Source organism: Ptiloglossa arizonensis, chromosome 10, assembly GCF_051014685.1.
Source record: "Ptiloglossa arizonensis isolate GNS036 chromosome 10, iyPtiAriz1_principal, whole genome shotgun sequence".
NCBI lineage: Eukaryota > Metazoa > Arthropoda > Insecta > Hymenoptera > Colletidae > Ptiloglossa > Ptiloglossa arizonensis.
Window position 1 is genome coordinate 5,799,494 of NC_135057.1, and position 15,153 is coordinate 5,814,646.

General features: G+C 39.6%; 1 protein-coding gene across 11 annotated transcripts in view; it reads right to left on the reverse strand.

Moving 5' to 3' along the window:
- The window catches only part of LOC143152295 (rho guanine nucleotide exchange factor 17), a 97,757-nt gene that overhangs the window by 67,725 nt on the left and 14,879 nt on the right, over positions 1–15,153 (reverse strand). For all 11 annotated transcript variants that reach the window (XM_076322251.1, XM_076322258.1, XM_076322257.1 and 8 more), the window contains exons 2-4: positions 9,063–9,243; positions 2,590–3,225; positions 1,229–1,465 (exon numbers count right to left, since the gene is read on the reverse strand). In XM_076322251.1, the coding sequence (XP_076178366.1) occupies positions 1,229–1,465; positions 2,590–3,225; positions 9,063–9,224 (1,035 nt within the window). In that variant the 5' untranslated portion in view covers positions 9,225–9,243. The remainder of the gene's footprint in view (positions 1–1,228; positions 1,466–2,589; positions 3,226–9,062; positions 9,244–15,153) is intronic.

Sequence of the window (15,153 nt, forward strand, 5' to 3'; positions counted from 1 at the left end):
AATACTGATAAAACCCTGAAGGGTTGTGAACTTTTGCATAGAATTACTCTCGTTAGTAATACTAGTAAGATCCTAATATTAGTAAACTTTTGCATAGAATTACTCTCGTTAGTAATACTAGTAAAATCCTACTATTGGTAAACTTTTGCATAGAATTACTCTTGTTAGTAATACTAGTAAAACCCCCTTTACATAGCATTACTCATGTTAGTAATACTATAAAATAACAAGTACATCGACGAGTTATCGAATATTTTAATTTTTACACTACGACTTGAACAAATATCGTGAACATCCTTAAACATGGAAAACTAGCGTGGTGGTCAGCGTGTTAATACTTTCTCGATGCAGTATAGTAACTTTATGCTGGTTACCATTAGAGTATATGCTGTGTCAGTGAGTTGATCTTGAATAACGTTAAATCAATTTTTTCAAAATGATCAGAATGTGTTTCTCAACAAAACAAACACATTGATACAAATGATACGTTAATAACGTAGATCAATGTGTCATTGCTAACTGCTGTTCTGGGTTAGGAATACTCGTTTATTATTACCGCAGACCTAACCCAGACCCGTGTGTTATCGCTAACTGATAATCAGAGTCACGAATGCTCCCTTAATATTAACGCAGGATGTAGAAGAATATGTCACGGATGATTTGAAAATACCGGCTGCAGCGAGTAATGGACAGAAAAGAAAATTTGAACTTTTAAATCATGAATTGTCATACAATTCTCAAACCTGTGACAAGTAGAGATCAAGATGAAAATTACGAGAATGATTACGAAGAGCATTATCAGTGGACACCCAGGAAATTCTAGTATAGAAGTTTAAGAGTAGAAAAATACCTTCGACAAATTAGTTTCTCGTTTGGAAGTTCTTATTGAAGAATTGACAAAAGTAACCTGACGTTTTCCACAAGTATGGTCCAGCGAGCGAAAGAATTTAATCGAATTTCGGTGAAATCTTTCGTAGCGACCTAACGATCTTAACACTCGTGATTACCACTGAATTCCAAGGTGCTGGAGTTTTTACGATCGGTAGCCACGAAGTAAACAAGGATTGGTAATTACCGTATTTCTCGGCCGAAGTTTCCAACGAAATATGAGACACGAGAAAAACGATGGTGAGATGAAAGTTTCGAGAAAGGTGATAAGAACGATGACATCGGGAGTTCGGTCCGAGTACTGAATCTCACGAAGCTTTTTATGTACGATTTATCTTACCTGTGGATAATTTTGCGGGGGTGGTTGATATCCAGTCGGGGGTGGAGAGGATGCTTGAACGCGCGAAGGTCTTCTGGGTGGTGGTACCGGTGCAGGTCCCTTGAGTTTTTCGGTGAGCTCACGAAGGCGCTCGGCCTTTTCGCTCCGGGGGCCGGAAGAGGACTTCTTGCCACTTCCTCCTCCGCCCCCGCTCCACCGGAACCTGTGCAATCGGTCCACCGCTATCACTGCTGGTTCCTAAACAAACAAATTGAATCTCCTTTACCGACAGTTTCTGACAGGTACTGCCCTCGTTCGAGACGATCTCCTCTGGTAATCGAGGATCCATCCCCAGGTTGCTTCTTCCTGGTTCTACGTAGCCCCGCGATTTCTATAGGCTATCCAGAGTCGTGCACTCGCGACCAGACCAATTTTTGAATCGACGATGCTGCGCAACGTGCGCTGCCTCGTGCCTGCCGCGAGGGAAAAGACAGATGACGACCAAAATAGAATATCGCTCTTCGACTAGACACCTACGTATCGCGTGTACGAGTTTCCGATTCTCTAGGCCCGCCACTTTTTCACGAGCAATTTTTTCACTAGCCGAGTGCTCGTCGAATACATCGTCCAAGTTAATTAACCAACGAACGGATCGATCGGGCTTATCGTTCCGAAATTAATCGAACTTATCCGGGATCCTGGTAGAGAGATAACACGGGGATCGTTGGAACTTTACCGGCAGCTTGTTAACAATTTCCGTGGCAATTGGTACGCGGTGGAAAAGATACGTGTTTATGGAACTGGTACACGTATCAAAGACAATGGTGAAAGTAAACGAACTTGTTAACTTCGCTAGTCTGATCCGAGCAAGAAAGTGTGTATACACGGTACACGGCGATCGCCGGCCGAGTATTTTTCAATCGACAACCACGAAACGTTTCTCTCACCGACTTCCATCGAGCAGCCATTAAAAATACTACGTCCTCACCGCCATGCCACCTTGTAACCCACCTCCCGAGTTTTGACACAAAGCGTCCCAGGTCGAAGACACTTCGTCCCAAATTCCAACCGAACAACTCACTCTTACGAAATCACACCGTTTTTTTTTTCTTTTTCTTTTTTTTTGTTCTTTTTTTCTACGTGTCTCCGAAAGAGATTCCTTCGTCCAGGCGTCGTCGACGAATATCCTTCGGATAGATATCGCTCGATCGTGGAGATCTGGTCTCTGACGAATCGATCGAGAGACGAATGGTCCAACGGAACCGATACACGTCAACCGACGATTCCCAATCGGTGATAATTTCACGCGAGTGACGATCGTCCAGGCAAAAAAACCGTGAACGATCTCGAGAATCTCTCGTGGGGAACGATGGATGGAATACCTGCAGCTTCAGTGTCTGATGCTTGGTCCACTGTGCGAGCTGCCGCGGCACCGAGACAGACTGCAGCGTCGGGACGGCGGTGGATGTGTTGAACGACGTCGAGGAGGATGGCGAAGAGGACGACGGTACCGCCGCCGTTAGAGTTGCGGACGATTGTGGTTGATGGTGCTGGCCAGTGCTGTTCCCCACCGATGTTTGCAGCATCCCTCGGTTATTATTAGAGTTCACCAACGGTTGCGCCGACGTCGTTGGCGTCGTCAGCGTCGCCGGCTGTTCCATGCCGGCAGCACGGCTGTTCGAAGACGTGGGAGGCCCAGGAAAAGGAGTCTGTCCACCTACTCCGCCACCGCCACCTCCAGCTCCACCTACACCTCCTCCTACTCCGCCTGCACCGCACGTCGTCGTACTCGTCGTCGTCGACGACGCGGCCGTCGCCGTCGACGGCGGAAACCGCGGCAACGGCAGACGGGAACGCGGACCGATGCAACAACAATCGGCGATGCTCGAGCTCAACTCCAGGACAGGATTCTCCGTGGACTTCTCCGTCAGCCTTTCCCTCGAGTCGTTCTCCCGTGAGTTCCGCTTGCGTCTTCTCTCTTGGGACTCTTCCCTCGAGTTTGATGGCGGTAGGCTTTCCTGCAACCAGACAACCGATGGATTTTTCACGCAGAACTGTACGGGTTTCGTTTCGGATCGGGCTTTCTCGTTGTACGATCAACCTTCTAACAAGGGGACCGTATCTGTTCGTTGAATTATCGAGGGAGTTTGATAGCGGATAGGGCTTCGCGCGCCGAGACCAAGTACAGGCCGGTACTAGAAACCGGACCGAGCGGAACTTTCTCGATGCGAAGGAAGAACTATTTATACGGGGGAAAATTGAATTTTGGAGAGGAAGACTTTTCATTACGTTTTTTTCTCTTCGATCGTTTTTCTAGATCGTTTGCACGATTATGTTTTTCAATGGGTGAATATTCTCATCTCGAGTTCGGTTCTTAGATAACGATGGTTACCTCTTGTGTGTTCTGGGTTTTTACGATAGATATTCGTTATTTGTGAATTTTCTTTCGATCGATCAATCTTGAAATTTAATATTAAAAGGTTAACGGACTCTTTCTCTATCTTTCTTAATAAACAGGCAATCAAATGAAATCCTATTCGTTAGATGGTTAAACAGTTCAAGTCTCCCTTTATTAAGTTATTTGATGCAAAGGTACAAAAGCAATACTTCATTTTTTGACAAACGATCTAGATTAGGATTCGTAATTTTTTGGTTCTCTTTCTCTAAGTGACTTATTCCTTTAATCGAATTCGTTGAATATTTAACTTCTTTCAACGAAAGGACCTTTGTAATTAAATGTTTCATTGAACGATCAAGTGATACCAGCAATTAAAAACTTTATTATCGATATATTCGTATTGTGTGAAATTTAAATAATAAATGTATCGGCAAAGACGTACGAAATAAAGAGAAATCGGTGTAGAAATATGTTGGTTTATGATCGATAAACCTAAGCAGAAGTGACTCATACCTGTAAGTAGAAGAACTATTCTTTCGATATCTCCACAATTCTAATCATTATTTATGGGCTGCCACTAGTGGTAACACATGTTACTTCGGAAATGGACTCTCGAGAACTGCTGAATCTTTATACTGTCGTGTTACGTTTTCTCTAATCAGCAAAAAATTAACTCTACAATTATGTACACGGTGTTAGACTTCCAACCATGTATCCATCGCTATGTTGTACTACCGTGAAGTGTAAAATGTCGTTCGACAGTAGTTGAACAGTTACATACCTTGAATTCTTATTTCTTGGTTTTCTTTACGTGTACGCAGTTTTGTTCCTTTAATATTTCAATTGAAAGATATCAACATCTTTGATCGAATAGAAAAGTAAGATTACACCGATAATTCGATAAAAATGTTGACATCGGTTACAATTTGCGTAAGAAAGAAATAAGGCACGTTATAAATTGATGATATATTTGTAAAGAAACATTGTTCACTCAGATATTCGTACGTTTATCGAACACATTTAAGCAAGTAATACGAAGGTGGATCATCCTGTATTTTGAAGATGTTCGGACTCGAATGTCGAACGAATTTTATTTCTAATTTACAACCTCCGATAAAGAAACAGAAGACCACTTATGGATGCGTATAACAAATCAGTTTGAATGTATACTTCCTTGTTTGATACAGTACGAAAGCATCGGAATAAATGAGACCGTAAAGCCTATAAAGTGGCTTCGTATATAAAGAGACTCAAACTGCTTTTTGAGGTACCGCATAAAACGAAACGTTGGAAGCAGAACTTGTCTCTGAAAGATAATTTTATCTTGCCCCCGTTACACTGAGAAACAAATTTCCAAATTTAGATATTTTTCCGTAAAAAAAAAAAACACTTTTATTCAGTGCATATGCGACAACCAAAAATTTTCCAATCGAGTTGCACCAGTGCATTCTGACGATGAGAGAAAATATAATGTAAATACAGATCTGTAAGTGAAATATTATAAAATTATAATGAAAATGCATCTTCTTTTGCGTCAGTTTCGTAAAGGAAAGAATGACCGACATTTTGAAATCGAATATCAATAGTAAATAATTAACTAAACGTTTCAGTATTTAAATTGAATTTTTTATCCGTGAATGGAAACTTTAATTAGTTCAATTGTCACAGTAAATGCAGACAACTATGACGAAACTTTTTTCTCAAAAATGAGAGCTACCACTTTTTTCTTGCTTCACTATCGTTTCGAAACAATTAAATGTTTACGCGTTTATATATGAATATCTATCAGATTTTTCGTGTTTTGACGTTGGTTTCGTTAAAAAAAAAAAAAACATTTCTCCATGCTTGGCAAACTTTTAAAAGTGGATATCTATATTACCTAAGATTATCCTAATTCAACATACGACAGAAATTATCCAAGACAACTTGGCCATTAAACTTTGCTATACTCAGTGTCATATGAACTTGTTATCGTAATGCATTTTATTATTACAATAGAATTGTACTCTTCGATATTGCTATCCAAATGTCACTACATCCACTAACAGTCACTTTCTATCTTCGATACCGAAGAAATGAAACTTCTTCCTTCAAAACTTTCCGCGGTTCTAAAATGTCAGCGACCCACCTTAAATCATTATTCACGTCTTTTTACGCGGTTCAAGTTGAACGTGTGCAGAAACGATTGTGGTAAAGAGGATCTGAGAGGAGACAATGGCGTTGAGGTAAGGTGACGCTGTTTCTTCCCACGAACGAGCTGGAGATAAACTCCTCTGAAATAGATCTCTGACTCTTGTGTATGCAACACGATGTACAGAGGATATGCTGGAAAGTAGAACCATCTAATCTCCTTTCTCGAAATCCTTCCGAGATAGCGAGATACGTCTTGAAATGTCTGTTTCGATCTTCAGTCTGACACCGCGTTTTACGCACAGCGTCTGGGAACACGATACTACGCAGAAATGCATAAAACGGAAAGATAACGAAATACCTGCATCTTGAATCATAATAATTCTCGAAGAATATATTCGCATTGCCTGGAAAATTTAGAGGGATACGGCCAACTAGTTCTACCAAGTTCCTCGATCTCACAGTTCCTTTAAATAATAATCCAAGTTGATCGACGAAATAAATAAACGTGGAAGATTTATCGTGGAAGGAGTAATTGTATATAAGTACAGATATAAATACCTGTAGGATATTTTAAAATTCTCAGTGTAAATAAAAAAAGTTAATACTGTTCACAAAAAACGAAATATCTCATAATAATCATGAACCTGAAAATGTATAATTTTAAAAGATACGATTATTTATCGTATAAAAAAATAGTATTTGACGAAGTCAGTTTCGATCTTTGAAAGGTTAAATTGTACTCTGTCAATTTATGAATATTTTTACCAGTAATTTTCACAATGATATCAATCGGAGCAAAACTCGCAAATGTAAATAATAAATTTACAAATAACTTCGCAATGTGCAATTTTATCAAATTTTAATCTTATCGTATACACATTGTTCCTTTCTCTAGCTCTATTAACCAGTGACCATGGTTCTATCCCTCAGCAAGAGCTTCAGCGTATCCAGTATGCTAAAAATTTGAGCACACCATAATATATACATTGCTCCACTACATTACTTACACATACGGTACTTTTTCTACTCCTAAAATCTGATTCGCTCCCCAGCCAACTGTCGTGACACAGCACGTCTCTGGAAAGCTGACGATCTCCAGCATCGATTCAATATTGTTCCGTCGAATGGTCAGCTACCGATCAACGAACATATACGCAGCGATTTGTCGCGATTGAAGGACTTGGCAGAGGTTCGCGGGATTGTCCGTATGTGTCACATGGGATTCACGTAGCGGCTACGTGTGCGTATGATGTCAACGTGGATATTATTCCGGTTGAGCGAGGACGGCCAGCCAGAAAAATAGGAAGAGGAAGAAAGAAGGAAAAAGGGAGATGGCTCAAAATCGGCCCGAGTCACTGACTGGCGGCATTCTATTTGCGCGATCGGCTCTATATTTAGGATTCCCAACGTCTTCATTTTGCTCATGCGAAACTGCTCTGTCGCGAATCCGTCGAAGGTCGTCACGACAGCCAACGGAGTTCGAATTCTTATTCGAGTGGACGCCACGTTTTTAACGCAGCAAGATTTAGACACGCTGACATAGGAGACTAGAGTACCCAGAATAAGTCAAATTTGCCGTACAACTTCTTTTCGTGCGTCACGCCATTCGGATGATGCGTTTCATATTCCACGTAACACGCTATTCGGTGACAGGTGAATAAATAGAATTCTTTTCAAACATTTCAATCGGGCACTGATCGTCCAGGTTTATCGTGGCTTGACTCTAAACGTCACGATCCCAAACATCGACTATATTTTACGAAAACGTTTCACATTTTCAAGTAGCTGGTGACTGCTACCCGTTGAATAAAGTGCACAGGGGTCGGGAACTCGCACAGTTAGATCCTCATCGCTGGTAACTGGACATCGAGGTAGAGTTTCCAGGAATGTATCATCCAGTCGTTCTCTGACTACTTTGCATCTTACAGTCAATTCTACGGTTGTCCTTTTCCGTGATCTTTCACCAGTACTACCATCGAAGCTAAATTTCAATCATATATGATGCAACGCCACACCTAGCTTCTTTCTATCGGTATGTCTCCCTCCATTAACCGCAATAAACTAATATCGATGTTAAGATCGCAGTCATAGGGGACAGTCGGGACCTATTGATCAGTTATTCGATGTGTCTCGCACACGACAAAACCACACCAACGCATACCTTTAACAGTCTCGACTACACTACTTACATTCAATTGTTATCGTGTAACTATACTAAGTTTCCTGTTGCAACCTTCGTGTACACCAATCTCGGTAAATCACACCTACACGTCACCTCCGTACATCGAACTTCAACTAGCCGCTGCGGGCAATAATTTATCGTAAAAGCAGCATCCGATCGCGACTCCGTGTCGCAACACTTGTGGGTACATTAATAAAGAGGAGACAGACAAACTTCCAGGAATGGGAATGGAGATCCAACAAAGCACAACGTTATACAAACTTGGAAAAAAATTCCTCGGTACGAGAATAAAGAAAAATTGGTGCAACGTTCCATGAGCTTTGCAGCTGGCTCGGATAGACACACGAAAACATACAACGATCCAACTGTTTCGTCAATTTTGAATTTGCGAGCGAATGAAAACCATACGAGTCGAACACGACCGAAAAAACTATCAGAGTGTGATGATAATAATTATGCAAGAATAGAAATTATAAGGGACTCCAAACAATCTGATCGAGCATCAAGGAAAATTGCTTGCCTACTATTTCTAAGCATTGTAAATTTTATTACTTATTATTCTTGATAAAAATTGGTTTTGAACGGTTGTATCGCGTACATTTTAATAAATCCATTGCAATTTCACCGACGACTAGTAAAAATAAAATAGCCAAATATTTATAATGAATTTTATAAACCTATTACAAAGTGATTTCTTCTCCAGAGAAGTCAAAGTATATTCTAGAACTTATTAAGCTGGTTATTTTAAATAAGAGGTAGGATATAAAAACATACTCTTACATCGTATTCAATTTGGTTGCACCTATTTGATATTTGCACTTCCATTTGGTAAATTTTTATATCGAAGAGTATTTGTACCTAAATTTTACTAGCATGAAATTACACGTGGTCGTAAATGTGAAAGTAGACGTGATTTTAAATGTATCACGCGGCAATATTAATTACTCAAAGTGACCAAAAAAATTATAATACTCTGGACACACCAGGTCGTGACCTCTCTTCTCAGATTCGAGCGGCCCAGTGGGAAACTATTGTTTACTCGGTCCTTTCTCAAAGCCATGCTTAACAGGTTTTAGGGGGGAGGGGGTGATGAAAGGGAGGACGGACAGGTTAAATCAACAGAAAAAGGATAAACTTCTTACCTGAGAAAGTCGGAGACCGTATCTGGTGCCACCCAGCACGACGTATCCACCACCGACAGTTGCCCCAGTCATGGCTCTCGCTGCACCCCCGAGCCATCCTCCGAATCCACTCCCTCCTGCCTTTTCCGGCCCGCCACCCCCGTCTCCACCGACGCGGGGCATTCTTCATCCTCCCTTCACCCTACACAGAGATACCACGAAAATTACATCCCGTCGTTAAGGGAGAATAAACCTAATGTCTCCTCTTTCTCTTGACTCTCCCTTTCACACCCCCTTTTTGTCAAAAAAAAAAGAACGAGAACCTCGATTACATCAATAACAAGCTTGTCCTGGCAATGATCCTCTTTCTCTTGACCCTCCCTTTCACACCCCCTTTTTGTCAAAAAAAGAAGAAGAACGAGAACCTCGATTACATCAATAACAAGCTTGTCCTGGCAATGATCTCATTACTGTTCTTTTTTCTCACGTGCCTTGCGCGAAATTACTCCTCGCGTTCTGACGCAGAATAAACCTCGATTTGTGTTTAGAGTAAATACGCGATCGAAGCTTCGCGCTCGATTCTTCGGTAAATGCAAATATAAATTTCCCGGGAACGCTTACATCTGGCGTGTATCTTTCTTTTCTTTTTGTTTTCCCTGACACGATAACGAACGGAAGATGATTTTTCTGAACAACGTTTCGTTGCGTGTCGGACGTAGTTGCGTCGTTTTCAGGACGGTTGATTCACCTGTTGCGTCACCTTGCCGGTGTCTGTTTCACGTCGAGAATTTGTAAAAATATTGACAGCGTTGTCAATTACAAGTTCGTGTTGCGACGCGAATAATATTGTTCACCGTGTTAAAGTTAAATTACACCGTTCGGTGTTACACAGAGAGGGCCAGGTACGAGTTCGTGCACACTTACTTACAAAAATTACAATTTTTACCGAACACTTCTGTTCTCAAATTATTCTGCAATCGGTTATAGGAAACGATGCACCGACAGGTTTCTCCACTGCAATTTTAATATAGAAAAATGCTGGTGCATTCAGGGAATATTACCGAATGGAAATTAATTTCTCTCGAATCGGTATTCCATGAATGGTAAAAGTATTTTAATATTGGAATTTACGTATTTAATTATTCGTGATACAAGAAAGAATGAAATAGCGATTGAATTAATTTCACCTGTTTGTAATTTATAGTGTAAACATTATTATAATTTGAATACCTGGATAACGATTATCTTTTCAGCTGGATATTACATTTAATTTTTACTAATTGCCCCACTCTTTTCTGTCGTAAATTATACGCGGCGCGAACGAAACTAAATAGATTAATTTTAGAAAATGTCACGGTTAAAGGTTTACTTCGATCACAAATCATACATCACGAATGTCTTTTCCCTCGTAGATTGGCGTCGGTCTATAAAATAGTCTTAAAGCTTTTAGTAACGTCGCAACGTGCATACGCGATAAATTTTCGACGAACTTTAATGGAACTCTCTCGCGAATTCTCGGGAATTTCATTCACCAACGACGATGCACCGTAAATAAATAAAATCGTTCTCAACAGTTATCAGGGAATGCGCAAACGTCCGCAGGAATTCAAAGAGCAATCGTCGTGCGTGCGTACGTGCGTGCGTGACTTCGCATAAGCGAGGCGTTTCAGTCAGATTTGTTACTGTTATTAAAAATTATGGAAACGATTCATATTTCCTTTTAATTTGCATCCCTCCTGGTTTAATCGTAATCAGTATCACGTGTTCGCATCGATAATGAAAGTTGGAAATTTATCTCCTTCAATTTTTCGAATATAATTAAAATACTTATCGTTATTCGGTTTATTAAATATTATTACTAATATAATATTCGGAAACCATAAATTGGAATAATAAACAATGTACGTAAAGTGAGATGACAATTTTCAGACGTTCTTCTGTAAATTATGAAACGCGAAATCGAATAAATTTTTATTATTTAAATATTCAACCGTGTAGATTTAACTTTACGAAAATTCTCTTGCTCTGTATCGTTTAATAACGTTTCATCGAATATTTATAAAATACAATCCCGAACGTACGATTTTGATTGTGGATCGCATGTATCGTTTATGCAAGAATTTTTTATTAGAAATTCTAATTTAGAACATAATCTTGCGCTCGTACTGTAAGAATTTTTCATACTGACTGCAAAGACGAAGTTTAAACGCATCTGCTGTAATATATGTTGAGAGTCAACCGGAAATCGACGTCAACGAACCGTTACATCCGACTTAGGTGTCACTGATTGAATCTGACTAAAAAAGGAAAACATTTAATTCCGATAAAACAAAGAAGAAAATATGCCGCTAAATAAAGTAGGGTTGCGATGCAGCGTTCATATTTTTCTTTCATAAAAAGAAAACTGGTTTTCTTTCGTTTAAGAGAAAGAACTCGTTTCAAAACAAATAAATACAATATTATACATAAAATCGTTCTTAATCGCTACAATGGTTGAAATTTCGAAGAAATTTGCACGAATCGATAATTGTGCACGAATGTATATTTGAATTAATCAGAGTTAATTCTCGAACGAGTTAAAAATCATAGATTTTTTATCATTATCAGTCGCATTGGTTCTTAAATTAATTATTTACCTTAAGTTACATAATTCCAAATTCTTCGTAAAACTTAGATAATTCTAAATTATTAAATCTGCAAAGCGATACATTCACGGGATATGCGTATAATACATCGATCGTTTATGATGATTATTACTACTAATCGTGTACAACTTTTGTACAAGAAGCAAAGGAATTGCTACAATAAGAAACGAAACTTTGATGCTTCAAAATCTTTAACTTCTTAACGTTACCAATATCTTATAATTACAAATTCGAAAATTGAATCGTCAAATTATATGAAAACTATATTATCGATATTTTACTTATTACGAGCGTATTAAAATGGAAATATTTTAGTTCCTTGTTCACGGAGACTTCCAAAAATCTAATTTCCATCTAAACATCATCGCGACGGTAGCTTTATAGTTGCAAATATTGAGAGTTTATAAATACCAGTGTATGTCTTTTCTATTTCCGAATGCTGAAGGCTAACTATATCGGAAGTTAAAGTGGTTCGTGCATCTTCGCAGTAAAGAGGCATTAACACGAAGAGTCCATCATCGATCTCGAAATAATAATGGAGATTATAAATCTTCCGCTCTCCGTGAATTCTTATCCATCGGGGAGAAAAAATCAACTTCGTCGTATAAAATGGCGCGATATTATTTTTCAATGCTAAATTACATTTTATCGCTACGACGACAGCGAAGACTAGATTGCTTCGATACTTAAATTCTGTTGTATAGACTGGGCGTTACATAGCGTTCGATGTAGGGTTTAGATTTATGCGACGATAAAAATCATTTCGTTCCATTACTCGTACGTAAAAATAGCGTTCTTTTTCGCGTATGCAAATCACTTTCGAACTGGTCGCGTGTAAAATTTATGTACAGCACCACGAAACAGGTTCGGATTAGCAGGCAATATTTCGATGCATCGTGGTAACATTCCACGAGAATTACCCAAATCCTTCCTAATGTCACGAAGCAGACTTATGGTATTCGGTATGTATTCGTATACTGAGCTGACGCGTCAAAACTCGAAGGTACTTCTGTTGTCTAAAGGATTTTGTCGTTTAAATTGAACTAGGTTGTTCAATAAGTTTCGTTTGATAAAACTTATTGAACAGTATGGTACTAGATTGCTCAATAAGTTTCGTCGTTCGTAAAACTTATTGAACAGTATGGTACTAGATTGCTCAATAAGTTTCATGGAACGACAAAACTTATCGAACAACCTATTACAAATACACAAGTTTCTTAAATACGGTAACCACGATTGTGGCAAAAAAAAAAAAAAATATCAGCTACTCGAGTCTACTTTCCTGATTGTAAATCACGCCGAGCGTCAATATCGCCTTTAGGCCACTCTACAGTCGGGTCAAACTCGTTCAAGGCCACTTTTCTAGTTGCGAATCTCGTCAGACGCTAGACCTATGTATTATAATGCCGTGCGCGTCACTTCTCTCATTGTTTCAAAGACAGAGAATAGACGAAAGAAAGGAACTCTCGGTGACCTTGAACGATCAATTCATTTCCATTCGACTCTAATTTCTGTCTCTCGGAAGAAAAGGGGCGGAGCAAAGATACAATAAGGTAGTCAAATGTGGTGGGGATAATCGTCCAATGACCTTGACTGGCTAATACTTTACACTTGAAGTTGATTTCTTCGAAGAGGCATGCTGAAACATTGTAAAACATTGTATCGCGTTCCATAGTGTAGGCAGATGTTGACATTATAAATATTAAGAAATTGATTTTGCAGAATGTTTAATATTCGTCGAATATATGGTATCGTGTATCGTGGATTACGTTCAATTAACGTAGATATATCAATATCCTTGACTCTTAATGATAATTCGAATCTTCGAGATCTTGATCCACCACTTGGCTTATCTTTTCCATTGAGATCGCCACTTTTGAAATCGTGATAACATTTTTGGAACAACGTTAATTACCACTGTGCTCGTCACAAATCGTTTTCGCTATCTACATCTCGCATACCCCGTTCCGGAAATTAAATATCGTTAAACGACGAAAACGAATATCACGCCCTCCCGGGTGAGATAGATCGCTTGAACATTACATCAGGAATGACTGACACTGCATACAAAGTACTCCTCAAACATCTGTGATTTGATCCGTTCCCAGAAATTGAAGTTCGATCCGTTTACTCTTACAACTGGCGTTTCAAGGCAACGCTCTCGGAATTCTAACTACTGTTCTCGCAATTCGGACAAATTTATTGCTCAATTTATTACCAGGAATTTGCAAATATTATTCTTCACTGTTTAGTCCAAGTGTTTAAAAATTTGATCGACCCGGCTGTAAAGATCAATGCAAATAATGATGTCAGTGATGAAAGATCGATAGATTTTTAACCTTTAAATGGTACTACGTTCACCGGTATGCAATCACTATCGATACTCATTATTATTAATACAACTATACATACTCTACATTTCTGTACCTTTCTCTCATTAGTCGTTCGTTTCTTAAACACTACTAAGTTTCTCTTCTCTAAACAAATACTTAAAAAATCTTAGATGAAAATTAAATTTGTTTCTTTATTATATTTATACCGAATAAACCATACTTGCTAAGGCTATTAGATTGTTCGAAAAGTCATTTAATTTTTTTCTGTGAAAATGGAACACAATTTTTTTTTAGAATGTACAAACATTTTATTTAATTATATATTCTCCATTTTGGAGAATACATAAACAAACGAAAAACAACCCAATATTTTTTAAATTACTACACTTCCGAATACGACAAGCGGTGCACATTACCCGCGAGAGATGTTCGATAATAATAGTACTCTGCAATAAAACGAGAGGAGACAGTTATTCGTCGATTCTCGGAGTGGCCGAGGTGGCACGCGAATGGAGATGGAGATTTCGCTATGAGAGGCTCGTTATAAACTCGCACACGCCGATACATTCCTCTCGAGAAAATGGTCGATTGGCCCACGGAAAGCGGTGTCTCTTTCAGAGTCCCGAGCCCGATAGGCCGGAACGAATTGAACTTGTGCCAGGGTCGCGGCGCGAATAAAAAGACGACGAAGCGAACGACGCCTGGTGCGCGGCAGGATACACTCGAGGGTGTTTTCTTTCGCTTTCTTTTCGTTCCACGAAGCGACACCCGCGATATTCTCGAATTCCGCGACGCGCGAGCGAGCGCGCGCGAGCACACGTCGGTTTCGGAGTTTTCATCTTGGTTTATGTCGGCACGTGCCATCGGAATCGGGCGACAGAGGCGAATTAATTAAATTCAGAACGCGACGCCGCGGCGCGGAATTTCGAATATCTTGTACGCGGCCCGGGGTGACTTTCCTTCTTGTTCACCGCGAAAACCAGATCTGCCTACGCGCATCGAAATGAACATTACGGAAACACGATTACCGCAATTTAAACGGTGAAATAAAAACGCTTGGAATTACGCGGGTACTGTTCGACACGAGCACCTAAGCAAATATTTTACGTCACACGAACGAACTGGCCGGTTCCA